General features: G+C 51.3%; 9 protein-coding genes across 9 annotated transcripts; 3 read left to right on the forward strand and 6 right to left on the reverse strand.

Annotated features, from left to right (window-relative positions):
• Nucleotides 1-840: 840 nt before the first annotated feature.
• COCCADRAFT_26015 (uncharacterized protein) lies at nucleotides 841-2,691 on the reverse strand (the record flags this gene model as incomplete). Its single annotated transcript, XM_007713759.1, has 1 exon — nucleotides 841-2,691. One exon carries the CDS (start codon nucleotides 2,689-2,691, stop codon nucleotides 841-843), a length of 1,851 nt encoding a protein of 616 aa, XP_007711949.1.
• Nucleotides 2,692-5,169: 2,478 nt separating this feature from the next.
• Nucleotides 5,170-5,892, forward strand: COCCADRAFT_95267 (uncharacterized protein; the record flags this gene model as incomplete). The annotated part of the gene is made up of 1 exon (XM_007713792.1): nucleotides 5,170-5,892. One exon carries the CDS (start codon nucleotides 5,170-5,172, stop codon nucleotides 5,890-5,892), a length of 723 nt encoding a protein of 240 aa, XP_007711982.1.
• A 689-nt stretch (nucleotides 5,893-6,581) lies between these two features.
• Nucleotides 6,582-7,837, forward strand: COCCADRAFT_36499 (uncharacterized protein; the record flags this gene model as incomplete). The annotated part of the gene is made up of 2 exons (XM_007713793.1): nucleotides 6,582-6,915; nucleotides 6,972-7,837. 2 exons carry the CDS (start codon nucleotides 6,582-6,584, stop codon nucleotides 7,835-7,837), a joined length of 1,200 nt encoding a protein of 399 aa, XP_007711983.1.
• Nucleotides 7,838-7,933: 96 nt separating this feature from the next.
• Nucleotides 7,934-9,660, reverse strand: COCCADRAFT_4776 (uncharacterized protein; the record flags this gene model as incomplete). Its single annotated transcript, XM_007713752.1, has 3 exons — nucleotides 7,934-9,207; nucleotides 9,258-9,434; nucleotides 9,483-9,660. The coding sequence occupies 3 exons, from the start codon at nucleotides 9,658-9,660 to the stop codon at nucleotides 7,934-7,936; spliced, it is 1,629 nt and encodes a 542-aa protein (XP_007711942.1).
• Nucleotides 9,661-10,986: 1,326 nt separating this feature from the next.
• On the reverse strand, nucleotides 10,987-12,900 carry COCCADRAFT_95293 (uncharacterized protein; the record flags this gene model as incomplete). The annotated part of the gene is made up of 2 exons (XM_007713794.1): nucleotides 10,987-12,651; nucleotides 12,715-12,900. 2 exons carry the CDS (start codon nucleotides 12,898-12,900, stop codon nucleotides 10,987-10,989), a joined length of 1,851 nt encoding a protein of 616 aa, XP_007711984.1.
• Nucleotides 12,901-13,956: 1,056 nt separating this feature from the next.
• Nucleotides 13,957-14,692, reverse strand: COCCADRAFT_95334 (uncharacterized protein; the record flags this gene model as incomplete). The annotated part of the gene is made up of 2 exons (XM_007713795.1): nucleotides 13,957-14,528; nucleotides 14,584-14,692. 2 exons carry the CDS (start codon nucleotides 14,690-14,692, stop codon nucleotides 13,957-13,959), a joined length of 681 nt encoding a protein of 226 aa, XP_007711985.1.
• Nucleotides 14,693-16,039: 1,347 nt separating this feature from the next.
• On the reverse strand, nucleotides 16,040-17,468 carry COCCADRAFT_4779 (glycoside hydrolase family 18 protein; the record flags this gene model as incomplete). Its single annotated transcript, XM_007713753.1, has 2 exons — nucleotides 16,040-16,822; nucleotides 16,884-17,468. 2 exons carry the CDS (start codon nucleotides 17,466-17,468, stop codon nucleotides 16,040-16,042), a joined length of 1,368 nt encoding a protein of 455 aa, XP_007711943.1.
• Nucleotides 17,469-23,618: 6,150 nt separating this feature from the next.
• On the forward strand, nucleotides 23,619-24,770 carry COCCADRAFT_95335 (glycoside hydrolase family 28 protein; the record flags this gene model as incomplete). The annotated part of the gene is made up of 2 exons (XM_007713796.1): nucleotides 23,619-24,002; nucleotides 24,060-24,770. The coding sequence occupies 2 exons, from the start codon at nucleotides 23,619-23,621 to the stop codon at nucleotides 24,768-24,770; spliced, it is 1,095 nt and encodes a 364-aa protein (XP_007711986.1).
• Nucleotides 24,771-25,218: 448 nt separating this feature from the next.
• COCCADRAFT_4781 (glycoside hydrolase family 36 protein) lies at nucleotides 25,219-27,541 on the reverse strand (the record flags this gene model as incomplete). The annotated part of the gene is made up of 3 exons (XM_007713754.1): nucleotides 25,219-26,767; nucleotides 26,814-27,417; nucleotides 27,478-27,541. 3 exons carry the CDS (start codon nucleotides 27,539-27,541, stop codon nucleotides 25,219-25,221), a joined length of 2,217 nt encoding a protein of 738 aa, XP_007711944.1.
• Nucleotides 27,542-27,817: the final 276 nt, after the last annotated feature.

A 27,817-nucleotide genomic window follows, 5' to 3' on the forward strand; every position in this document is an offset into this window, starting at 1 on the left:
GGGCAAAAGGAATATGCCAGGAATAAAACACGGAGGTGGATGGCGAGGTAAGAGGTGTGGAAGGGTAGCAAGACGCAACAAATCGAGTCCAGAAGCCAGCAAAGGAAGACGAAAGGAGTGTAAGAAAGTTGTTGGTAGTCGTGTTTCCAAAGGAGAAGTGCGTGTCAGACCAGAGTGGTTTGTATCCTTGTTATGCAGCACGACGACTAGTTCCCAGACGGGCCTAGCGTATGTGAATCGGGGATAGCTGCCGGCACGGAAAAGGCTGAAACTCCAGGAAGGCGCGATGCTGCCAGTTGTCGATCCAAGGCGAGAATTCACATGTACTTACGAGTGCAGATGGTATGTATGGCCTCTGGGCAGGCTGCTGGGCATTGTCGTGCTCCTCTATCAGCTCTCTGGACTGGGCCGATGCTATCTGACCTGTTCAAGACCCCTTTTTCATTTACGAGGTCGTGCCATTTCAAATAAACATGCTAGCTAAAGTCTAACAAGCGCCTCCCATAATCGTGAGTACACGCAAGCCGCCGCTCGTACCCAGCTCAAATGGGGACATACCATTGGCGCTAGGCCTACATCCCACTCAACCCCGTGCCCCTCCAGCACTACGTATCTTTGCCCCGTAAAGCGCCTAGACTGTACTACCTACCACGCCACGCGTGGCTGGGGTCTGCTCATTGTGGCACCGCGTATATAATATGGCGCAGTCATGTCCGGCGGCCAATTGCGCGGTACATATTCCCTAAGCATGCAATCCTGGTTGAGGGGTCCGTCAGCTCCGCAGCCTTCTGGTTAGTGCCTACTATACATAGACTCTGAGTAATGCCGACCCAAACACACTCATCCGTCCAGCAAGCGCAACAATTCATAGTCCTTTGCGATACCGGGACTGCTCTTTGCACAGCTCTGAATCAATGCCATCATGATCCCTACCCATTCTCGCCATCCCTCAGGTAACGTGTCTCGCAACTTGGCGTCGGGAGACAGCGCTACGGCGTGGAACAGCAGAACCTGCCCAAAACATTGGCAGCACCACCCAAACTTTATAGGCAGAGCCGTTAGCATCTGTGTACACAGGCCCATGGTTGTCGGCCAATACATGCCACCTCGAAGGCCCTTGCGCACTTCGTCATACTCGGACTCGTTGGTATATGCAGGCGCATGCAGTGCTTTGTAGAGAAAAGGCCGTCCAATGTGCAACTTGGCAACCAGGTAGCGACTGCGCAGCATGGCCTTTGCAATAACATGCGCAGGGCTGACCGAGTCGCTCGAATCGTCACTATCAGAGAACTGAAGTGTTGGTGGAAGATTTTCTCGCCATTGCTCGAGTTGGTGATGCATTTCTGCTGTCAGACTGGCACTGGGGTAGCCTTCCTTCTCCGCAAACGTATACAGACTCTGCTTCACCCGAGTGAGAATGATGCGATGCGCGGCTTGGGCAAGGAAATGGAAGTTGAACAGAGAATCATCTTCGTCGCTGAGTAGTCCTGAAATCAACGTCTTAGGCCGTGGACATTGTGTAAACTTTGGCAAAGCTATGTCTGACTCGTAGTCCAACAGCCCACTATGAGGCAGTAGATCCAGCTCCTGTGTAATCACTGTCTCGTACATCAGGGTGCACCAGAAGAGCCTCGAGAGCATATCCCCCTCCCACGTCTCATAATCGATCGTTGACGTGCGTTTGAGAATGCTCGCACAACACAGGGCAGCTCTGTTCACCGTAGTCCAGGAATCCAAGGGTCGCAGGATTTGGGCGTAGTAAAGCGTCGATAGCATGTAAAACTGGCCAGCCTGCAGATCCGTCTGGCACATGAGAAACCCAAAGCGCTTCCGGGCTTCATTGAAGAACTTGAGGCCAGGAGGTTCGTCAACAATAAGCTCGTACCACTCGGGAGGAACAAAGCCTCGCCCAGTCGCAGAGTGCCGAGAAGGAAGACTAAAGTTGCCTTCTTCATGCGCCTTGATGGCTAAGCATCCCAACGCTAGTACAACAAGTACCAACGCCGTCTCGATTTCATAACCGAATTCGTTATCCATCGCTATACCCAACGTGCTTGAGAAGAAATGGTACTTGTCTAGTATAGGTGTATTTCGATGGAATACCGCAAAGTAGGCATCTGCGAGACCTTTTACCGCCGATTGCGGGAGACTCATCAACCAACTGTCGGGACTAGTGTTGTACGGATGGCTAATGCCCATTGGCAGTGGCAGTCTATGGTTCTCGATATCGACAATGTAGTCTTCGGGAAGCTCTTTGCGTGCTGAGACAAACACTTCGGGAAGGATTTGTTGAACGGCAGGCCACAAGGCAACCCGATGCTGGCTGAAGGAGAGATCCACGGCGCCCTGTGCTTCTGGGAGTGCAAAGGGGCTCTTGGCTGGCGTTCCAACAACCTGTGGGGACATTGCAATGTCGTGTATGCTCAGCCTGTTGCGATGCAAACTGTTTGAAGGCGCGGCTGTAGCATAGCTGCCAGGGCTGGGCTGAGAAAGAGTGGCATAAGGCGAGTGATGGTCCGGGACGGGTCCTGCAGGGGAAAGTGGCAACGTGACTGCAGCCTTGGGTGCATTGATGGCAGCAGTGAGATCTTCAATCTTGGATTCAAGCCTTCGGATGGCGTTGATAGCTACTGCCATAGACTGGTCCTTCTTTGTTGCTCGCGGTGCCTGGTAAGTGCACTCGAGATTCATGGTCCTGCAGTAGCCACATCTTGGTCGGTCTTCGTCGCATCGAGTCTTTCTCGACCTGCATACGTCGCAGGCCTATCTGCGTCAGTTACGCTTTCACGTGATCCATTCACAGCTTAGCTTAGCTTACCAGAGTGGCCATGAAAGAGCGCGCCTTTTTCAGCGATGACGCATCGCCGTCCTCATGGCTGGCGCTGCCTTCGCCATCGTATGATGCTTGCCGCTCCAGAGGCTCTGCATGCGAAGCGGATATACTGGCATGAGGCCTCTTGGTCATAGCATCACAGGGCAAGATCTAGAGACAATGTGCATGCAAAGCGGTGAATCTATTTTGGAGCGATGTGAAGTGATTGTCCGCAGCTATAGGCGGACAACGGCAACGGGGTGACTGCCAGTAGTACTAGCGCGCGTGCATGGGCCACTCCAGAGCCTTGTCATTTCCTTGCCAGCCTCCTCCCTTCTGTTTTCTCTCCTCTCACTCACGAACCACAAACCTCTCCGCCTGCTGCCCGTAGTCGAACCTCTAACCTTGCCGCGTTACTAACCCATGTGCACTTTATATATAGAGCTTGTTGTCGTGAATCCTAACTAATCTATCTTGCAGATTCTCGTTCAGCACTGTCGTGGGTGACTGCACTCCTGTGCATGCCCATATTGAACAGAACCGTTCCTCTGCTGAACCTATCATTGCCCTTGTCTGTAAATCGCCCATCAACATGTGTCCTACTGCCCATTGGACTTTTGTTCGCCCAGAAACATCATCTCTGAATCCCAAGCGTGGCGGCAGTCGACTGCAAACGCCTGTTTTGTTGACGCTACCCTGAGTTCTCTGCGACCCTGTCAACCTCTGGAATTGAAGGGCCTGCCCGAGGGCTTCTCTGGATCCTTGCATGACGTTCGAACCCTGGATTCCTTACTCAATCAATGCCACTGAGCTTGGTCGTCTCGCGCTGTTGCCTCTCATGTAGCCGTTGATATGATATCGATGATATTTCGTCGTTATGATCAATTGTTGACTGTGACAAGCTTTCGAGTTTCTCCCAGAGATTCTTGGACGAGCTTGTTTAAGTTATACTCGGTTTTCTGCAAACCGTGGCACCCCCTTGCTGGGTTGTTTAGCCATGGCGCGTGGCGATTGAGGAAGCCAACAGTATCTTATCCTGGTTATCGAATGGGCCTCCTGTAACTCCCTTGACAGCCTGGATGTGTCACTGGCCAAGTTGAGCATATCCTGGTTCTGAAGTGGACATCTTCGAGCCCCGCCTGATGAGTTTGCCAGGTATCCGGCACAACCTTGTGCGGTATCAATTCCAATTATGCCAGTACTCGTTTCGGTGTATCGGTTCGAGCGATTCCGCCTCTGGTCGAATGCCGTTGCATATTTGAGTGGCTGCGCTCCGTCGTCTCAGAGTCTCGATTTGTCTGCGTGTTTGTGGCCGGCGCCCGTTCGCCAATAGATTCTCCGTCCTCTTGGCTCCGGAAGAGTGGATTGTCAATTTTCCTGTTAAGAATTCAGCCTGCTTCAGGAAGGATTACTCTGACACCTCATGCCGTGGGTGTCTTTTGTTGATAGATGGTGTTGTGGTCGGAGATGAGTCGACTTAGCGCCGAAAACTACTGCCTACACACGGGGGTTTCACAGCTCGTTCCCTTTGGAGACGTGCTACGATCAGAGCATTCCAGAAAGAGTGAGGATGGATATTTTCTTGAACTCTTGGATATCTTGTACACACTGGCTCTACCACCTTAGCCAAGGACAAGACGTCTGTTCTACGACTCTGTTCGTACCACTAGGGCACGGCTCACAAAACGCAGCGAGCAAGTACTCGACGTTTTCACTTGCGGCCCGGGGACTCCCCGCACCCCCCACCCCCAAATCCACTAGTCCCCAGTCTTTAGTGGGTTTTCCCTACAAACGGTGATCGCCTGTCTGACGAGTCTTGCTCCTGTTCAGGCACCGTTTCTTTTGTTTACAAGGGGATCACTGCAAGCATCTCACCACCAGACCAAGGACAGTCACTGTTGGTACGCCTCCAGTGATCTTTTTGTAGCCAGTGGGGTCTCACAGAAGGGTTCATGTCAGTTCTACAGAGACATATGCCACGAGCCAGAGCTGCCAAGACAGTGGAGTGACGTATACGGAGCTGGAAAAACCAGCCTGAAGCGAGTGTGAGAGTCAAAATTTGACAGGGACCTTGCATTCTCTTGAGCTCCTCACTCTCCTCTTGTTTACTGGGGAAGTCTGCGTGTCTCCATTCATTTTCACACGGCGCCATCCTCGTGCTGTCAACACGCTAGACCCCTGTCTCCATGCGCATATAAATATTGCCTCCCCTTTTCACTCTACCTTTTCCACTCTACCTCATCAGCTTCAAAGCAACGAGTCACCCTTCTTCTATACTTGCAAACAAACCACTCTTCTCAAGTTCAATTCAAGCATCTGCTTTCAGCAGCATGCCTCCCCCCAGCATGGAGCTCACTATGATTGAGCCCGCTCCGCGCCGCTCTGTCGAGCTGCCAGAAGAGATCCTTTGCAAGATCATCTTCTACACCCTCGGTCACAACGGTAGTGTCATCCATGGACGGCACTACGACACCATGGCAAAGCTCTTTGAGCAGCTCGCCAACTTGTGCTGCGTCTCGTCAAAATTCCATGATCTCACAAAGTCTATCTTCTATGGCATGACTATGTTTCAGTTTCCAATCGAATTCGAGTCAAGCAGGAACAAACATGGCAACTCCCTTGGTCCTCTCCTCCCAATGAGGCGGGCTCTAAGCTCCCTCCGACGCATCACTCTCGAGATTGGCATCATGGACTCACGCCTTGAGCTGCTCGATCCTGAACGTCGCGCCTTCCTTGATCGTGACAGCCATGAGCTTCGCAAAGTCATCTGGTTCAGTTCCGTCGGAGACCTCTACCGATACTGCCCTGGTGCACGAACCCTCCGCCTTCTCACCAATAACATCACGGAGCTAGGTGTCCTCGACATTCATATCTTCGAGAATTTTCGGCACAACGACAAGCAGTGGGCAATTGATCTATATCGCGCTGCTCGCTTCAACATCCGCGCTGGCGAAGTCAACGTGCGCGTCAGCAATCTCCTCACTCCCGATTCTCCTCAGAAACCCTGGTACCCTGACTTGATCAAGGCTCTCAACATCGAGAAGAGGGTGACTGCCACTGATGGTGGTAACTTCCACTGATGGGCGGCACCTGACACAGATGGATGGGGACTGTCATTGATGGATAATGGATAATGAATCATGGATAATGAATGGATTGATGGATAGTAGATAGGATACAACGACCGAGTCTCTAGCTGGGCAATCTTGTTCTTTTCAGATTGAGATAGTAGTACGTTGATCATACATCACCAGAATCTGAATCATGACTCCCTATGAGTCTTTAAATGTCTTCCATATCTCACTAAAATATTTGCTTTGTTTTGTGCAAAATCGACAGGACTATCAAGATGCAAGGTGAATATGGCCATTTTTCATTGTTGTGTAAACAAACAGACTTCTGAATAGTTGCACAGATTTGACGACGTCCTCGTTTACCCAAAAAGGTTGGTTTCTACAGAGGGGTTCGAAGAAGATCACGTTCTTGTCAAGTAACTGTTAGCACCATATAACCCTGTCACTACCTGGACCCCTTGCACCTTAATACAACGACAACGTACGTAGTCGGGAACTATGTGTGGGGTTGAATTGTGGAGAAGGGTTCATCGTGTCATCGGCCCAGGAACAACGGCACAGCCATGACTCGTGGCAACCCTCCCCCACTACGCACGCCATCTTCCCCGCTGTATATCTAAGCAGCACCGCATACATTCTCTGACTCAAATAAACATGTCCCCAAACTACTCGTCTCCTTTTCCTCACCCCCAATCATGGCGTCCACACAAATCCATCACTCCTTGACGCGTTCAAACGTCGAAGCCGCTCATGCTCTTATCAAACCCCACATCCATGATACCCCCGTGCTCACCAACACCACGCTGAGCAATCTTGCCTCGACACCCCAGACAGCCGAAGCACTGAAAGGAACACAATGGGAAGGTCAAGAACCCGCCCATCCAAAAATCAGCTTGTTCTTCAAATGCGAAAACTTCCAACGCATCGGCGCATTCAAAGTCCGCGGCGCCTTCCACGCCGTTACGCGCCTGATTGAGAAAGAAGGCATAGACGAAGTACGCAAAAAAGGAGTAGTAACACATAGTAGCGGTACATCTTCTTCTTTCCCAATACCGACTCCCCAATCTAATTTTTTCTATTCACAGGAAACCACGCGCAAGCCCTCGCCCTCGCCGCCCGCACCTTCTCCATCCCCGCCCACATCGTCATGCCCACCATCTCGACACCCTCGAAAATCGCAGGCACAAAAGCTCAAAACGCAACTGTCCACTTCTCAGGCTCCACAAGCACCGAGCGCGAGGCCGTCGTCGCTACCGTAATCAAAGATACAGGCGCCACCCTTATCCCGCCGTATGACGACCCGAATATTATCCTCGGTCAAGGCACCTTGGCACTTGAACTCCAGGACCAAGCTACCAGGCTCATCGCTCAGTCATCTTCCGGAAGCAAAAAACTCGATGCGGTCATCGCACCTTGTGGCGGCGGCGGCATGCTCAGCGGCATCGCAACCGCACTCCATGGCACGGGCATCCGCGTATTCGGCGCGGAACCGAGTTTCCAGGGCGGCGACGATGCGCGCAGGGGTGTTGCGGCCGGCGAGCGCGTTACATCCGTCAAGACGCTTACGATTGCAGATGGCTTGCGTACGCCGCTCGGCGAGCACAACTGGAGTGTTGTTTCGAAACCAGAGTATGTGGCGGGATTGTTTGCCGTGACCGAGGACCAGATTAAGAAGGCGATGCGGCTGGTGCTTGAGAGAATGAAGTGTTTTGTGGAGCCCTCTGCGGTCGTGGGACTGGCGGTTGTGCTGTTTAATGAGGAGTTTAGGGGGTTGGTGGCTAGGGAGGCTGGGGAGGAGGGGTGGAATGTTGGTGTTGTGTTTAGTGGGGGGAATACGACGGTGGAGGCTATTAGCAAGATATTTGCCGAAGTGCCAGAGGTAGTGAAGCAAAGGCAGGAAGGAGTGCTGGGCTTGGACGGGAAGAAGGAGGTTGAGAATGTGGCGGGATGATTTGCATGTGTTGTTTTCATTATCTTACATATCGACATTACTACGTTACTACACCTCCCTTCAACTCCCTATAGAGAAACGAAGTCGGAAGTTCACTCAAAGCCACCTCTTAAACTCCCTCATGACACCCACACTCGTCCCATTACTCTGCACACTCTTCGGCAGCGTCGTAAAACTCTCCCTACTCGTCAAACTCTCGACCCTACCCAGCAAAAACTCCAACTGCCTATACGCGCTGCTGGGCTGATACTGCGGCACCATATGTCCACTAAGCGCCTGCTGAACATACGTAAGCTTGCGCTCTGTAATCGTCTTGCCCATCAATCCCTTTGCGCTCAAACTCGTCTCGCTCAAATCGGTGTGGTATGGGACGTAGAAATCGTCAGTAGGGGGGTTCTGGAAGCCTTGAAGGCCGCCCCACGTCATGTTCTGGATGGCCATGAGCGTGCCGTTATGCAGCAGGACGTAGTCGAGTTCGCCGTGGGCGATGATGGTGCGGTCGAGGGCGTCGATGATGCGGGGGATGACTTCCCAGGATGAGGGTGGGGAGGTGTCGGTGTCGAGGACGCCGTTGGAGCACTCGGCCCAGGGCTGGATGGGCGCGTTGATGGCGGCTTGGACGTCGCTGCGGTTGAAGTAGATTTCTGTGCGGGGAGGCAGGTAGTCGAAGGAGCCGGGGAAGCCGAGGGGATCCCAGAGGAGAGGGCAGGTGGTTGCGATTGCGTAGACATCGAAGCAGGGGTTTGTGTAGAAGACGGCGTCGAAGATGTCTTGCCAGAGGGAACAGCCTGGTGTGTCGGAGTTGTTGGCTGGGGTGGGGAACTTGCTCGTAGGAGGGAATGTGAGGTATTTCTCCATGTAATCGGTGTAACCGCAGGCGTCGGCGCGGGCGTGGATGTCGTCCATGAAGCTTTGGTTGAAGTTGAAGAGACCGGCCCATTGGTCGACGTAGGGGACTGCGGGGATGTCGGTGAGGAGACCATCCTCAGCTACGCTGGGATCGTAAAACATGACACCCTTGACGTCGTAGTATGTCGAGTCGTTCTTGCTCAGCATGGCATCGGCGATGTAGGGAACGTAGCGGCCGGCGTATGACTCGCCAGTAATGTACACTTTGCGGTTCTGCAGACCGAAAGTGTCGACAAAGTTCTTGAAGAAACCGAGGAACTCCTCGGCAGTCTCCTCTTGACTAGTAGCAGTGGGCTTTCCCTGGGAGAAGCCAGTGCCGACAGGCTGCTCGACCCAGACCATGTTGGTGAGGTTCGCCCAGTTCCATGGGTTGTAGACGGGTCCTGGACCGCTGCCGTATTGCCACGAGATAGGACCGTTTTCCTGGAGAAATCCTTCAAGAGAAGAGCAACCGGGGCCACCTGGATCGCTTGTTAGAGGTAGTTTGTGATAGTACTGGGCCTTGGCTTACCGTTCAACCAGATGGTGATTTCGTCACAAGCATCTGGGTTCTCCGAAGGAAAGAACCAAAAGTAGAGCTCACGAGACTCATTGGCAGCTTTGCTAATAGGAAGAAGACCAGCATAAGACTCGCCAATATCGAAGTAGACTTCGGGAATGGCTCCTGCAGTGCCATTGACAGCAAAGGCTACATGATGTTAGCTGATTTCATTCATCTTTTTTCTTGTGTATGTACCCTTGGAAGCCTCAGTGTTTATGATCTGAGCAGCCTGACGCTTGTGAGGGTGCACATTCTGCATCGGGATACCGACGCGAGGGCGAGGAAATTCCACCTTCCTGCCAACGGAACGAGCGCTCCGAGCGGAGACACTGGCTGCGAGGCCGCACACGGCAATGACTGAAAGAAGCTGCATGGTGACTTGCTTCGGTGTTGAGGCGCCGGGGATTGAGTGTTAGTCACGTCCGAGGTGCGACTATCAATGGCCGTGAAAGAGACAAAGCAGTGGGCGCGCAGTCTTCTTCAAGTAGCGGGCGCAGCGCGCGAGACTGACATCATTCATGCCTATCCTGGATATAACGCGGCACATATCTGCCTGTATCCCAATAGGTATGAGCGATAGTAGGTTAAGAAAAAAACTGGAGCCCAGCTCTATACCTGGTTAGGAAGGCGAGGGCATCATGGCAAGCTACGGCTCACTCTGCTCATTACTTGACTAACAATCAACACGCGTGACTGGCCGTTTGCAAAAGTGCTCGCCAACATCTACTGAACTCTATTTTTTTCATCCAGCATAACGACCAGAACTTCTAGAAGGTTTCATAATGTCCCTACGTCTTGCTCAGGCACCGGTGGAAGTATCGAGTGTTAGTACGCGTGTGATAAACCGCGCAAACAAAACGATGGATCAAACTAAGTAAGTAGCACGACAAAAAGCTTCTCCAAGCCCCGCCACGACAACCAAGCAATGCCATGCCCACTCGTATCTCCCGGATAGCCAAAACGGGCGACGGGGCTTCTTTGGTTGTGTGTGTGTAAAAAGACGGGCGACTCTTATCTCTCTCGTTAAAGCCGAAGTGCTGTGCAGTGCCACAGCCTGTCCAATGCGCAGACCCGCTGCAAATTGTTATAGGTCGTCACACATGATGATTGGAGGGAAGGTAGACCGCGTCTTTTTTTCAGTTCGGATTTGGCCGCGTCAACGTCGGGGATCAAGCACCGTAGCGAATGCTTGTGTTGCTTAGGTAGAAACAAGGTGCGGGCCGTGTTAACTGCATAAGGCAGCTCGTTAAGGTTTCGGCGGTGGCGATTAGTAGCGCCGAGTTATAGCTGCAGCCGTTGCGAAAATGTCGCACGAGGCTTGCGGAGGTTGGGGATGAACGGTATGGTCGTGTGGTCTACGTCTTGTTACGGTAGACAACTGCCGCATGTGGCTTTCGCGTGCGCGTGTCTGGCATGTGGCGGAGTTGGGATAGTTGGAGTAAGTAAGCCACAATCAAGGTTATAATAAAGTTTATACGTAATACTACTGTATTATGCTGAGGTGCATTCATTAGAATGGTTGCTCTCTGCACAGAACATCAGTTCGTTGGTTTAGAGAGTTTTGGACTTTGAGAATCTTTAAAGCCATCATAGGATTAATATTCATGAGTGTCTGTTCTACCTAGGGTTCGTTCCTATCCTGCGATTCATGAAGCCTCATAAAGTCGCTCAGCATTTACATTCCACACAAAAACATCTTCTAAGCCTGACCACCGAGGCCACCACGACGGACGCGACGCTCGCCATACTTGGGCGCCGTGACAAGGGTGAGCAACTGCTTGAAATCAGGTGTACCATAGCCCGTCACGGGATCCCATCCTTCGGTGGCATTCCAAGAAGCATATGGCACACGTGGTGCTTGGAGCCCTGAGTAGATGGATCTCCCTGTGCATCCTGTCGAGCCTCCAGCAACGATATCGGTCAAGCCCTGGTAGCCTTGCTCGTAGATCCATGGGTTCAAGAAGCCGAGCGACGACATACCCGCAGCTTTGCGAGCATTGTTCAAGAGTGCGACTACGGATGCGAAGACAGGAGCTGAAGCACTCGTTCCTCCAACCGAAATCAACCTGCCCTTGTCAAATACCTGGAAGCCTTGGCCCTGAGCAGCAACATCGGGAAACCCGCGTCCTTGGGGGTTGTAAAGCCCGTTCCAGCGGTCCCCAAGCTTCTCAAGATATTCGGAAACGGCTTTCTCTTGGTAAGCAGGTCGAGGCCATAGGTCGGAAAAACCGCCCGAAGAGAAGCTGACAGCCTTTTCAGGCTCAACACCAACAGTGCCGCCAACTGAAGTGACATAAGGGCAGGAAGCAGGGAAGATGGGCAAGAAACGTGTCGTGTTCTTTCCATCGTTTGTTTGGCATGCAGAGCCAGGGCCGGTATCACCACTGGAGAAGATGACGGACACACCACGAGCACCTAACTGACCGATCAAATTGCACACCTTCTTTGCATATTCGGCGGGTACACTCTGCTCGCTCTCGCCGTAAGATGTGGTCAGCACTTCGGGGAGTTCATCGTCTTCGAGATCATTAAGATATGTAAAGTAATCCAGATATGGCTCATTGGCGTTGTCGTCCTGAGTAGGCTGGTCTAGATCAGGAATCAGGATGCCGCGGCCGGGAACAGTGAAGTAACGAGTTTCAATGTCGGGCGCAACAAGACCTGCTGTGTACTGAATGTCGAGATTGGCTTCAACACTGTCAGCTGTCGAGTTCTGGTCAAAAGGTCCTGCGTTGACAGATGTAACCTGGAACGTGGAACCAGCTGCCTTTGGTTGGAAAGTGCTTATAAATTGCTTCAGGTCGTCAAACCGAGCATACTGCTCCAGGAAGCCGCTAACTCCAATGGTGACATCGGCATCGCTGGCAACATAGTCTTTGAAGTTGTAGAGGTTGGCGAGGCAATCAGGAGTGATTTTCCTGTTACACGTCGCATTGACAACGAGCGCTGAAAATGGGACCTCCTCTTGACTAAAGACTTGGCTACGCTCCGGCTGGATCTGGCCGAAGCGCGTCGTAGGCTGGATGATGTCGATGTCATCTCGAATGTGCTTCGGCACCGAGTAGTCTAGAGAGCGGATCTTCTTGATATCGGCTCGGGCCTCGTTCTGATAGGTCTTAAATGTGGTACCCATCATTTGCTCGGCACGCTTAACCGGAGCATAGAAGCTGATCCACTCGCCATCGTTCTGAATGTCTCTCGCCTCAACTCCAGACTCTTGTAGCCAGTTGAGGATGTTTGAAGTTGACTCGGCTCGCGGCTTGATGAGGTCCTTGAGTTCGTGTCGCTTCAAGTGCTGTCCGTAGCGAGGGTGATTGGGAGAGGAAACCTCCATGAGCGTCCTCTCAAACAGTTCGTTATCCGCCTACAATGTTCAGTAAAAAAGCATTACAAGATTTAAGCATGTGTCGCAAAAGCAATTACTCACCGAGCGGACCGCGATGCGGAATCGCAGCTTCTGGTCTGGATCGGGGGCGCCCACTTGACTCCAACCCTCAGGAACGCCATGAAGTCGCTCGACAACTTCACCCTCAACATGTGAAGTAGTTGAAGCGGAAACGGCGCTGCCATGGGTAACAGCCAGCAGGCCGGTAAGGAGGGTGTTATACTTCATGCTGCAGGATAGACAGGAGAACAGAGACAGGTGATACAAGACAGCAACAGCGTCTCAAGGACCTCACACACACCTTCTCCGTTGATGCAGGAGTCAACAATGTGATGAAGAAGGCGCGTTTGCACGAAGCAAGGCAAATAGTTATACCCTCAGGTGCCAAGGCTCGAGATACGTAGTTGACCAGGCGATCTTCCCAACCCGCCCCAATCATTAACATGGTCCATATGCAGTCCCAAGTCCGGATCAAAACGATGGGTCTCCGCCTCTTGGCCAAGATAAATAGATAGCCAAGCACATTGGCTTGGTTGGATGAGTCTCGCGGATTGGTGGGTCTTGAAACAAGCCCCTCGGATCCTGATAGACAGCTGCCTTAATCGTGACAAGGCGAACTCCACAACTGTATTGTGATCCACACCACCAGCCCCATACCAGCCCAAGCATCTTCTTCTGAGTGCGACTGAGATGGACCAGCATGTTACACACATTACACACACAACGGATAGCTATGTATGTACTAGTATGCAGCACTGTCACATACTACGGGTCGAGTTGCACATGTGTCGACGCTGGATGAGGATACTGTAAGGGCCTGCATGTTGCTGCTCGATCATATCGGTATAGCAGCACATATAGCCAGCCCTGTGCATATCGCTAGTGGCTTAGGGCTGCTCAACGCTTACAAAAGGCTGGGTGTGCTTGGTGTTGTGTGCCAAAAGCTTGACGCGGTAGCTTAGCCGTGTGGCGTTGGGGAGCTTGGGTGGATCAATGGCCCATCTTCACCTTCCTAAAAGCAATACTGCATCCCGAACATGTCGCATGAGACACAGTCGCCGCCCATCAATCGGCGCGTCATAGAGCAGGGAGCTAGTGTACGGGTAACCTTCTAAACAATGTCGAGACGAATTTCATCGCGGATTGTGAAAAAGAGTGGTTTGTAGGTTGCCTTGGTAGCAGTACAGCATTGCTTGAGGAAATGGTAAACGATTCTCCATTTCACTCTAATACTACGAACTTCCTGGTAAGGCAGTCGCTCAAGCTGTTTGCTATACACGCCCGTCATTGCCTTCCTTCGAACCCGTTCTCCAAGATGGCGATAAGATCGTCGAGCCGTTTGACGACAAGATCCGTATGCTCGTGCTCGGCGAGATGGTTGTTCACGTCGTTGACCAGTAAAACAGTCGCGGCTCCTGCACGATGGCCCGCCGTCATGTCGTCGATGGAATCTCCTACCATGATCAAACTGTTTCCCCCATCTTCATGCATCCAGTCCTTGGCAATGTGCAGAATGCCAGCAGGGTCAGGCTTGGGTGGTCTAAACTCGCGTGTCACAATAGGGCTGAACTTGGACTTTGGCAGAAATGTGGTGAGGAGATGAGCAACCGGAGCATCGAAATTGCGCGTGCAGATTCCCTTCTTGACGCCCCGCGAGTCGAGGTACTCCATCAACTCAACGAGACCGGTTTGTGGTTGTTGCGACTTCATTGCAGTCCGCTCAATGTTTCGGATCTTCTCCTGTGCCTCTTCTTGTTCGCTCTCGGGGAGTGAGTACACGTGATCCAGGATATCAGTCGGCTTTTCGATGCCGAGAGCGGCACGCATCTCTGCAAACATGTAGTTCTGCGGCAGACCTGTCGTGCATTAGTATATTATCATCCCACCTACGAGGACAAGAGGATTGTTTACATAGTGTCCCGTCGACATCGAATACGATACCCTTCAACTCTGGTCTCTGGTCCCCCTCCTTCCTCTTTGCTGGATCTAGTGGGGCAAACTGCCGGGGTCGCTGAGCCATTGTATTAACTGATCTCGATGCACGAAAGCGGGGGCTGGTAGTGATGCTAGTACTGCGCAGAGACCTGGCCGAAAATCCTCGATGGCTGGCGTGCCGAGCAATGAGAGCATTCATGATGTTGATGGTGGCCGCCGAGCGCGATGGGTGTTCTCGGAGGTGGGTCCGGGATGAGCCGCACCAGCTTCGCCCTTGCGGCTCTGATTTCTGATTTCACCCCGGCATAACGTAATCTTACAGCACCTGGTCTGCTGCATAATTTCCTGCCCGTCTTTCCCTCCCCGCCTGAACAAACCACCCCAGCACCCTTGTCATCATCATCAATGCATTTAGCCTGAACTCATCTCTCGCCCCGTACCCACTCTACACAGCCATGAATCGTGTCGCATCGCATCGCGCGTCCTCTTCGCTAAGAACATGCTATCTTTTTGCTGCCTTACTGATTGTCTGCTTACGACCGCAATCAGCCCGAACAGGTCCGGCCGATGGGCTCTCATGGTGCAATGCCATTTCACCGCCTCGTTTTCGTGTGATAAGTCGAGTACTCTTGTTGGTACCTGCTCGAGTCAATTGCTCGCATCGAGACAGGTTCCAGCTGGTGCGCTAACCCAGCAGATGGATTCCATGAAGCGAGTTGGCCAGACTGTTGACTCTGCTGACAATCTTTGCAGTTGAGAATGGAAGATATATCGTTGCTATTCTCAGGAGTCCTCAAAGCCCAGTGCGTCCATACGAAGTCACTGATCGCGTCTCCTTTTCCATGTTCAGCCCAATCTGGCGCGATTGCCAGCAAGTCATCGACCCCAAAATGAGAAATGAATTTTGATACTCTACGCAACCGCACATTGACTCCAATTACCCGCCAACATCTCGTATTCAATCCACACACCAAATTACCAATACCCAGGGCAGCATACCCACTAGCCTTGCCTTCCTCCCCCCGGACCCCACTCCAACACCCTTCTCGCCTCTTTTACTTTTTATAGTAGAATTCCTGTTCATCAGCAAGGCACTGCGGTGCTTACGGCGGACCAACTCGATGACGTGCATCTTCGAGCGCGGGAAAACAATCGATGCTCGTGCGTGCGACAAGGGGAGAAAAGTCTATCCGGCATGCCAAAAATTTGGGTGCTTACTGTGACAAAAGGGTGTACCCGCGTGAACGTCATCATCGATCTACATGTCTACATATAGAGATATCACTGTAGATGCAAAGACAAGAGAGAGTATGTGAAAATTGTAACGCAAAACGTATATTCTATGATTTCAATTGGGTATATTGTATATCTCATCTCTACTCTACTCCCTTCGCATCACCACACTTACCTACCAAGCCCCGCGCATACACACTTAAGCCTGGGTAACGTTGACATTGCGGACATTGACATACTTGCTCTGAGGGAAGTACAGCAAGTTCTCAGTAAGCTTGAACGCACTCTCACCACCAAGCGCCTGAACAACAGTGCGAACAAGCGACTTAGGGTCCGTAACGGGACGGTCGCCAGACGCCTCCCACCACCAAGCACCACCAAGCTGCTGCGCCTTGATGTACTGCGTCTTCCACTGAGCAACCTGAGGAGTATCGAAGCTGACAAGATCACGAGTCTTGCGGTTGTACGTCCATGACGCACCGACCTCCTGCGAAACATATGCGGTACCGGAGTTGTTCAGCGGGAGAACCTTGTAGTCATAGTTGCCCGCCTGCCAGCTTCCCGGCATGCTACCGTTGAACTTGACGCCCATGCCGTCGCCAAAGGGGTTGGGATCCATGACGTTTGCGAAGGCCTGGCCGTACAGTGGCATGCCGAGCTGGATCTTGCTGGAGCTCGAGACCTTGCTCTTGTAGTACTGGATTGCGCGGTCGGTGTTGAACGGGGTGAACTTCTTGTTCTTGGCGTCCCAGCCGTCGGTGGAGCGCGGGTTCTTCTTGCTGGGCCAGAGGTTGGTGCTGTGGCCGGTGAAGTTGGAGAAGCCGGGGCCTTGGTAGTCGAAAGCCATGAGGTTCCAGTTGTCGACATAAGGGTCCATTTCCGCAATAGGGAAGATTTCGTAGTTTTGGGCGCCGGCGGGTGAGGAGATGCTGATGATGAAGTGGTAGTTGTTGGCGTGGGCGGCGGAGTAGGTGTCGAAGACCTGAGGTTGGAATGTTAGAATGTTCGTTCATCATAGGTTAGAGGGCATATATCAAACTTACACTGCGGCAGCGCTTGACGACATCAGCGAACCTGGCGCTGGCATCCAAGTCTTCGGGGTACTCGTAGTCGATGTCGATACCGTCGAGACCAAGGTCCTTGACGAGCTCGAGGGAGCTGTCACAGAATTTTTGGCGGCCGGCCTCGGTAGAGAAGGCAGGCTTGAAGTTGTCCCTATAGCTCCAGCCACCAACGGAGAGAGTGACCCTCAGATGGCGGTTTTGCTGCTTGAGCTTGAATAGGGCACCGAAGTTACCAAGCAGAGTGGCGTTTCCGGCAACATCACCGGGGTAGGGGATCTGGATGTCCGCCCACTCGTCACTGAGCACGACTTCACCGGTGACGTTGTTCACGTTGGCAAAAGCATAGTTGACCTTGGTCAGTTGCTTGGCGGGAAGGTCGGTGACCTTGTAGTTGCGAGCGTAGATGCCCCAGTTGGTGAAGAAGGTACCGGTTTGGTATCCCTGGGTGCTACCACTACCATAGCTGCTGGAAGAGTAGTGGGCATGCTGGTGGCTCCAGAGACCCGGTGCTGCCTGGGCGAGCGAAGAGAGGGAGAAGAGAGTGGCGGCGTCGGTGAAACGCATCTTTAAAGACAGGACAGGCTGGTAGCCAAAGTAAATGAATGTGATTAATTAACTTAAAGAGAGTGTTAACTCACAGTGCGATGCGTGTGAGTGAGAAAAGCTATATTCCATATAGACATCGATTCCATTTAAACAATTCCTTGCATCTAATCTCATGGCGTTTCGTCGGTGTCCAAGCCCCCAAGGGCTGTTCCAAGCATTACGAATGCTATCTTCCTGTGTCCGTTCCCATCCCCCCTTGGAGAAAAAATAAAGGCCCGAAAACCTGGGGGGGACCGGGAATGTCTGCAGTGTCTGAGCGCAGGGTTTATTCTCTTAGCGTGTAGATTTTCGGCGCTTTGAAGCCTCGCCGTTTCAGGTACCAGGAGCCGCGATTTCACCATCGCTCCTCCTCCGATTTCCATTGGGTGCGCCCCCCTAGAACAACGTCCGTTGTGCATAGCAAAAGTCGGACCTACTATGTTCAAAAATACATGTGCTCACGTAGCCAGGCGGGATCAGGTATCCCGAACGTCTTGTCGATGTCAACGCTCGAGGCGCGGGTCGAATCCTAAGGCTGTTTGTTAGCTTTTGCTTAGCATCATCCTTGCTGGACCTTGCTCAAACCATCTTAAGCAGCAGTGCTCACGCGGTTATGCATTTCTCCTAATCTAAAGGCTTCCATTTCCCTCGTCTCTTGCGACGATCAACCGTTGTAGAGGCGCAATCAATCTAACACGGACTGGTCGAATACCTCACTCGCGCCACTGTCGCAAGATTTCCATGTATGCGAAATGTTAACCCGAGTTTGGTAGAGACCTTTTCTTTAGGATCAGTACGCGTCCTGTTCGAATGTCATCACCAGCTGTTGGTGTTGCTGAAATGTGCTGGTGCAATCTTTGCGCTGACACTGCCTGTTCCCTTTTTTCCTAGTGTATACTTCTGCCCAGCTTAACATCCTAGACTCCTGCAAATGCATGGTTGTGTTGGGTTGCCCATTTAAGTACTATCGCCACACGCTGCTCCCCAAAGTGTCGATCAGTTGTGCTCCGAGCGGTTCCGGATCCGCAACCGTTGGTTGACAATGTTTCTGTTGGCCTTGTAGGGCTGATTGTGGCTGGCAACGACTGCGAACCACCCGTGTCGCCTGTTTCGCAACGTGGGCAACTCCGAATGTGCAGTTTACTATTCAAGCTAGGCAATGCAGCTTATGGCGCTAGTACCTTGGAGAATGGGTATCGTGAGACGCCGCCTAGATCATGGCTTTGTCCTATTCAAGCTACAAAAATAGCTATCGTACAGGCTCATCCTCAATGCAGTGAACGCGACAAGGAAATTCGAGTAGTAGTTGGCCAAGTCCAAGGGCCATTGGCGTGAGGCACGCGCTTGGCCTCCTGTCAGCAGCCGTCTCACCAAAGACGGGTGGTCCTGACAGCGGTCGAATCACTGGCGCGTCCATCCATGACAGGTCCACAGGACTCTGCGTTTCACGCCCCTTGAATAGCGCTCAAGCACAGCAAGGAAATGCTTGAAACAGTTGGTTCAGGTGTTTCTTCGTTCTCCACTAAGAGTCTACGAAGACTACCAGACTCTAGAAACAACCCATTTTACAATGCTACCTCTATGTATACATACCTTGTCGCGGTTACTCCCTTCCTCACAGACCATGATCGAGAGAACGATTTGATACTAGGATTGGAATGCAAGGGTCTTGGTGAGGCCCGATGCTTCGGGGGCGCATCCCCGGGCTATTCAGTAAGGTTCCGTTTCTTCCGAATGTGCCGCTGCTCAGACAGGGGCATATATTGCACAGCGAACGCAAGCTGTCAGAACTATAAACTTCCTGTAAATAGAGTTCAAAGGGGGAAACAGTCAACCACTCAGTTTGGCCGACGTGCGACAGCTGCGACATACGCGACATCATCTTGACAACAGCAGCAATTTGTTGGCTACATTGACCATCTTGCTTCCAAAACATATTCTTTTTTTGCCTTTTTGCTCCGTCGAGAATATTGGCCGAGAGGCTTCGGTAGTTGAGAATGTCAATCGAGTGGACGAGCTACCCGCCCGGCAGTTAAGACTGCGATGATCAGTTGGCGATGAACCTGAAGCAGACTGGGAACCATAATGCCGTCAGTTTTCCATGCTTTGGGATTGAGTTCACTTGATTCGTTCGAACCGATAAGATGGGACCGAAATCGCAGTAGCCAAACGATGAGCAAGGAGTAAGAAGTAGGTCTAAGCGGATTTGATTGGAACTTAGCATTGAAATCACGTGATGTCCCGGACAGCTATGAAAGGGGCACAAGGCATGGCCACGTGACTGGTCGAATTAACATTTGGACGGTTACATGCAGTGAGTCATGTGATTCAACTAGCACCCTATCAAGAACAGGTCTGAAGAAAGGTTGCCTAAGATATGTATCAGTCAAGAAGAATCAAGTTTCGGCTTCGCGAACGGCCAGTCAAGAACAAGGTATACATTCACCCAGACTCAATTTATCGTTTACAAACACGATCTAAGGAATTAACAGAAAGAGGCAATGCTCTTCCTGGACATGGCGTGGTTGCATGTGTTCATGGCTCACAACATATCAGCTTGAAATTACCCACGATGTGCTGAGTGTGAGACGTTAAAAGGTAATCAGGCACGGGTAGAGTGTAAAAATAGTAATATGAGCTTAACGGTCTGTATTCAACAGAGACGAACAGCTGCCGAGCTAAGGTAGTGTTTACAGTGCTTATATCTATCCTGATAAGTCAGGTATGACTAAGACGGGCCAGAAAGGGGTAGAGTAGCCTAAGGTCGTTCAAGATGCCTCTTAAGGGGTCAGATGAGGCTAGGCTCTGACACTGAGACTCTAGAGTTGCGCTTTATTCCAGTGCACACCAGGCAGACACCATACTGTTGCCAGATGGAATTTCCACAAAGGCTACAGGATAATGAGCACGCCTGCAAAAAGTGAAGGCAGCTACAATCGAACGAGGTCAATGTTGTTTCCTTGTCAAGCTCACTGCAGAAAGTCTTTCCTTCCAGTTTCACAAGCCATCTGAGACGATCAAGCAGTCATTATCAATCCATTGGCCTAACACTCCGAGACGAACATGATTGCACCACCGTCTTTTCGTCCACCAGGCTTCGTCTCGCTACATATATCGGTAGCTTGGAGGGGTGGCGCAGTGGGTTTTCTTCCGGATACCAGAATTCTTTTACAACAATGCTAAGAAATTCGCAAGATCGAGAGTTTAAATCTCTCTCCTCCAAAAACTAAAAGCAACTCTAAGACTGGGAGAGCAGATTCTGAAGACCGTTTCTGCATTTGAATCAAATTTTCCTTGAACCTTTGATTTGCATGAAGGGGTTTTACGTTGTAGTGCCCAAGAAGCTTTCTTAACTTTTCTCCTTATTTGATCACTGCACAGAATTCTGAACCCAAATCACTGTATCTAGCCACAACAGAGAAAAACCGCGTAATCAACACAATTACTATCATCGGTAGCTTATTGCAGACATCCAGCATTCGTGCCAACATAAGTAGTCACCGGAAATGGATAACATCGTACAACGCGACATCGTTACCTCACCCTGAGGCCCCGGAGAACACTTCAAAGGACAATTGTGGATTGTACAGAGAGGGTAATGAGGGCAGGCTGCTCAATGAAATCCGGATAACTGTGGTATGGGGAACGCGCAAGGGTAGAATAAAAGGGTCTTCTGGGAGGCATATGGTGTTTCTGGCCGATGAGATGACACCTCAGCTACTTGTAAGCTTGTGTGCTCATGAGCAGGATCCTGGTGACTCGCATATGGTCATTATATCTTGGTTGTCTTACCTAATAGAGTTGTACACATTAGTATTAGCCAATGATTTCTCAGGGTTCGAGCGAGGGTCTCGCTGACGCTTATCCAGATCCTTTTACTTTAGCCACAAAGTTAATTTTTTGATATCTGGTTCCCGCAGGTTGGGGTGTGGCCTGCCATTCTTTTCTGAGATAATTGATCTGATACGCTATGTAGCAAACAGACAAAAAAGTCAAGTCAGTCATATGACTCGCGTTGTGCGTTCCTGTACTACGATAGCGAGGATCCCTCCACCGTACGTCATAGCATTAGCTTTGATTTCCACATCAACAACGAAGACCTCGAGCTTTCGCGTACATCTTCTCGGTAGGATTCTTGTTGAAGTTTATCCTTGACTAATTGGTTGCCTAATTTCCCGTCTCAGATTACGCCACTCACTTTCATAACTTACTGTTCGACACAGCACTACCAAAAGCAATCCTCGAGAAGCTTTCCAACATAACCATGCCGGTGCAAGAGATCAAGTTGAGAAGTCTCCAAATCTCATACTGGGAACAATTCGAACAGGATATGACAGGAGAACTGGAGGATATGCTTCCGTATAGTTCAGGGGTGATGAGCGGCACTGATTTGATGGCTGAATACCCTTCACTTGCTGGGTTCCGAAAGCAGATAGTTCACAAAGTATGTTTGGAATTGCCAGCTACTTCCAGTACGATATTGTTCCCCCAATCGTCGATCGAGGAGACTATGGAAAATGTGCGCCATCTGACCCGTGGCTTTCCCCAGAGAACTGATCTCTGAGCGCATCAGGAATTACAAATCAGCTCTTATGTGTGATCCGTACACGTACGACGACTTGTTGTCAACTTGCAAAACAGAGTCTTGTTAGAGCTCTAAATGCGGTTTACCTCAAGCTTATTAGTGTCGGATTTGTCCACGAATCGTCTTGTCTTTACTCGATGTCTGCACCAGCCCCTGCTTTTGGAAGGGTGATCGACAGGCCTAAGGAACATGATCCCCCATGGCTACTCCGCTTCTACGAGACTGATTTGAGGATATACGGAGTCCGTTGTCTTCATCTATTCTGGTGTGCCTATTGGCCCCTGAGTTACCTGGATGCATCTAAAGATGGACCATTCATGCTGTGGTTATTTTCCGATGCGGGAGTAATTGCGCGAATGAAAGCGAAGGTGGGTGTGTTACTAGCGGAGCTACTGCTAGCACGGAACTGGGTCGTGTGCTGCTTATTCGCCGATAATTTTGAACTACAATACACTCTTTTTAGTCCGAAATGTCGGCCCTTTTTTTTGAACAGTGTCACAGTATGTAGTTCAGCACCGACTGTACATGTCGAAGATCAAATTTGTCAAAGTGGGAGCATTTGATGCTGTGATGTCTAATATGCCGAAGAACGCACCAACCGACAGTCAGGCCGCGTGGCACGCCGCTTTGGATGGCGCTAATGGGTTTCAATTTAAACACATATTAACAAATGCGAGAATTAGGCACTATAAGAGTGAGCGATATATTCTTGACCGTAGAAATAGGCAATGCAATCGAAGTTGTAACGCAATGATCCCTACCAGAGTTTCGGTAACTCCTGTAAGCCGCTTTGTCGGGATGTGTGATGACATCGGCTTAAGCTTCTCAGGGCCCGAGACCCTCAGCGGCCCCTCTCACACTCCCTCCCCCCTTCATATAGATTAAGCTAGTTGTTCCATCAATCGGTCGTACTCGGCAGTGTAAACACGCAACCCGTGTTCGGCATCCACGTGCCGACTAGGGCGCTACGCCACAGCAGCGCCACGCTTCTGTATCCCGTCTTTGACCAAAACATGTTTCACCATGCCGCTGTAATTTCGTTTCAGCATGGGTCGGCACACCCATTGCCGGTTTGTTTTGCAAATCTGAGATGAGATATTGTAAGCTCCGCCGAACGGCTCGCAGCGCTGATGGCTGACACAGTGCAAAGGATAAATACTAAGATACGTTCTAAGACCCAAATCTTCCAGAATACGAAGATACAATCTACGAACGTTCCGCAACGCGGAGAAATCGATCAGGTGGATCCTCCAATGCTTGTCATTCCGGTTCTTTACTACTCATGTCCATCCAAAACGTGGCCTAGCGCAGTGTCAAGCATTGCCTAGAGCGACAAGCCTCCGAGATTCTAGAGCTAGAGTTAGCTTAACACGACCTGTGGGGAAGCCAGTCTCTACTGCCCCCTCATGTTTGGGGCCCTTGTATAAGTACTGTAGCGTTGCCTCCTTATTTCCAGTATCAATCAACACATTCCTTCCCTTATTCTTTTGATTCTATAGCTACATATTCAGTTCTGAGTTCTGCTTTTGCCCACATCTAGCAAAATGGTCGCATATGCTCTCACTTCGATGCTTCTGAGCGCTGGTGCGCTCGTCGCTGCCGCCCCATCAGGTCTTGATGCCCGCGATGGCTGCACTTTCACCGATGCTGCGACTGCTATCAAGAACAAGGCCTCTTGCAGCAACATTGTCATCAGCGGCATGACAGTTCCTGCTGGTACCACCCTGGACCTCACGGGCTTGAAGTCCGGTGCCACCGTCACCTTCCAGGGCACAACGACCTTTGGATACAAGGAGTGGGAAGGTCCTCTCATCTCCGTCTCCGGAACTAACATCAAAATGGTGGGTGCCTCCGGCCACACCATTGATGCCGCTGGTCAGAAGTGGTGGGACGGAAAGGGATCCAACGGCGGCAAGACCAAGCCCAAGGTAAGCGATGAGTTCACTGAAAGTTAATCTGAACTGTAGTCTGACTAACCAATCCAGTTCTTCTACGCTCACTCCCTGACCACATCCTCAATCAGCGGACTCAACATCAAGAACACTCCCGTCCAGGCCTTCTCCATCAACGGTGTCACCGGCTTGACTCTTGACCGCATCACCATCGACAACTCTGCAGGCGACTCAGCCGGCGCCCACAACACCGACGCCTTCGACATTGGCAGCTCCAGCGGCATCACCATCTCCAACGCCAACATCAAGAACCAAGACGACTGCGTCGCCATCAACTCCGGCAGCGACATCCACGTCACAAACTGCCAGTGCTCCGGCGGCCACGGCGTCTCCATCGGCTCCGTTGGCGGCCGCAAGGACAACACCGTCAAGGGCGTCGTCGTCAGCGGCACCACCATCGCCAACTCGGACAACGGCGTCCGCATCAAGACCATCTCCGGCGCCACTGGCTCCGTCTCCGACATCACCTACGAAAACATCACCCTCAAGAACATCGCCAAGTACGGCATCGTCATCGAGCAGGACTACCTCAACGGCGGCCCAACTGGCAAGCCCACCACTGGCGTCCCCATTACCGGTGTTACGCTCAAGAACGTTGCCGGTAGCGTTACTGGATCCGGTACCGAGATCTACGTCCTTTGCGGAAAGGGAAGCTGCTCCGGCTGGAACTGGTCCGGTGTCAGCATTACCGGTGGAAAGAAGAGCTCCAGCTGCCTTAACGTTCCTTCTGGCGCTTCTTGCTAAGCGGCCAAGGCAACTTTTCTTGGGAGAGAGAAAAAGCGACTAAGGTGTTCGGTCAGAGGCCGATGCCAACTACCCCTTAATTCTTCTTGTATATCTTCGTTTCATATATATATATATCTGAATGGCATAGAGTGCCTGGCTCAACTTTTCTTTTTGCTTCTCATGCTTGATGTGATATATCTGTGCTTCTGTCTTATCCTTGTTTGATCTGCATAGTTGATCTGCATAGTTGTAGTCTTCTAGTGCGTACCATGTCAAACTCTATCGCTCCTATATAAGCAGCAACTATACATTTAGTCTCATCACCAGTCCCACTAGCGCACCGTTGTTTAAACGATAAAGCATACGCTTACTTCACACGTACTAAAACAACACGCAGCCATACGATCCATTATATCCACATTCGTTAACACATAAATACATCCGTTCCTCCACCACTCCCCATATATCACACCCTCTCCAACCAAATCAACTTACTCTGATAATCCATTGGGTCCCACCTCACATTAATACCCCCATTCATATACGTCGCCCCACTATACGTCCCATTATCCAAATCATTCCTATACCTCGCCTTGGGATCCAGACCCTGCAGCCTAACGGGGGGAGCAGCGGGTTTAATCTTCATAGCCTGTTGGAACGCAAAGACGATGCTCTTCGCGCCATCCGGGCTCACAAACTGTACTGCGGGCCAATTCGACTGTGCGGGGTGTGCGAGGCGGTAGAAGTCACCTGAAATGACGATGGGGTTTACCTCTTTTGCGGCGGCCATGATGGCGGGGACGGCGGAGGCTTCTTCGGCGGAGAGCTCCGAAGGGTTGAGTTCAAGGCCGAAGGAGCCGCACATCATGGCTACGTGACCGCGGTATTCGAAGCTGATGTTGCGGTTGGTGAGGTGGTTGGGGACGGCGGAGATGTGGCAGCCCATTGCCGAGGGCGGGTACACGAGGGATGTGCCCATTTGGATAGTGAGACGGTCAGAACTGTCTGTGTTGTCTGAGGTCCAGGATTGAGGCCAGTAGTGGAGGAGACCTGGGTCGAAGCGGCCGCCGCCTGAGGCGCAGCCTTCGAAGAGGACATCAGGGTAGCTGGTGGTGAGATTGTCGATGACGCGGTAGAGGCCGAGAATGTATTTGTAGTCGTCGGATGGGTGCGACATCTCGTGAATTCCGCGGTTGTTATCCCACTTGACGTAGGTAATGTTTCCTGAGTCGAGGATGTTGGAAACGGTGTTGATGATGAAGTCTTGTACTTCTGGCAGTCCGACATTCAGAACTAGTTGGTTGCGCGTTAGACTTCTTTGGTGCTTTCCAGCAGACAAGACCCAGTCAGGATGCTCGTGGTACAGTGTCGAGTTGGGGTTAACCATTTCTGGTTCAACCCAGATACCAAACTGCATGGGCTTTGACTCGTTCAGTACCTTGTAGTCGGTTACTTGGCCAACATATGGACCGAGACCGTTGGGAAACTTGGCCGGGTTGGGTGTCCAGTCACCAAGACCGAGCGAGTCGTTGTTACGCGGGTAGTTGGTGCCAAACCAACCATCATCCATGACGAAGAGTTCGATACCGAGCTGTTCTGCCTCACCAGCAAGACTGACGAGTGAAGTCTCGTTGATATCAAATTGCAGACCTTCCCATGAGTTGAGCAGAATTGGCCGCGTCTGGTTCGTAAATTTCGAACGGGAGAGATGGTTACGGTAGAGGTCGTGGAAAGACCGCGACATGCCTCCTACACCTTCTGACGAGTAGACACCAACGGCCTCGGGAGACTGAAAAGTTTCACCCGGTCCAACAGGAATGCTTGCATGGATTGGGTTGAGGCCCATAAGCACACGTACGTAACCGTTGGAGAAGCGCTGAGCTGTCGCGGCGAAGCTGCCAGTCCAAATCAAGCTAAATCCCCATGCCTCTCCAGTCGACTCAGTGGTAGTGGGTGATACAAGTGAGAAGAAAGGATTGTGCAGATGCGATGCGTATCCAGCAGTGCTCCGGAATCTACTCTTGATTAGCCATAGTTCTGAATTATCTAGAAAATACTTACGTAGTCTCGCCATAGTCAATTGGTCTCCGTACTGTCTGGAACTCATGAGACCAATCGCCATGAGGCTCAATCATTTCCAACTCGACATTGGGAAAGTCGGTACTGAAGCTCACTGCCCTCTCAATCGAGATATTTGCAGTTCCATTGTTTGTAATGGTAAAGCTACGTGCAATAGCGTTGTACTTTGGGAAAATCGAGTACAAAAGTGCGGCCGAAACATCAGACACATTATCGTACAGATGTACAGTCACGGTAGTGACATCGCCAGCTTCTCCATACGTCGCTGGAAGCCCTGGTAACGAAGGTTTGCCCTGCGAAATGTCGTGAGATTGGTACCGGAGAGCCGTTACAGTGTCGCCATCCGCATGCTGAATATGGATAGCAGGCAAGCGAAAGTCGCCACGACCAATATCAGGAAACTCGCGACGAGCATTGCCGACTCCAGCAACCCATCCGCTAGAGGAGATACGAGCAGGAGGCGTGAAATCCGTTGCCGGACCACCAAAATGATCTGATCTGAGATCTCCAGACTGTGTATCCACATGGAAAAGGTACGACATGCCATCCGCCGTCAGCGTAAAGTTCGTTCCACTCGCCGTAACAGCTACCATTCCTCTCAATTAGTCCATATCTCAATCAAGTTCGAGTTGCACAAAAAACCTACCATCCTGTCCAACAACAGCGTGGACCAATAGGCCCAACACACAAACACCCTTGAAACCCAACATGGCGAGATCAAGCTCGATGCAAACAACAGTACATTAATACAAGAAGAAAAAAACTTTCGACGAACAAAAAACTTGCTACCATTATATATACATATTTCCCCCAACCCACCTCACCAGACCGACCGACCGATCGCTCACATCCCGAGATCGTCCCCCCTCACCTAACTCCCAAAAGAACCCGCACCTTCACCATCCGTGAGGGGGAAGGAAAGTGGGGAAAACGGGGGGCAATCCTGGGGGTTAGCAGCAAGCAAGCAACTTCGTCCGCGAACCCCC

This window comes from Bipolaris zeicola, assembly GCF_000523435.1.
Source record: "Bipolaris zeicola 26-R-13 unplaced genomic scaffold scaffold_67, whole genome shotgun sequence".
NCBI lineage: Eukaryota > Fungi > Ascomycota > Dothideomycetes > Pleosporales > Pleosporaceae > Bipolaris > Bipolaris zeicola.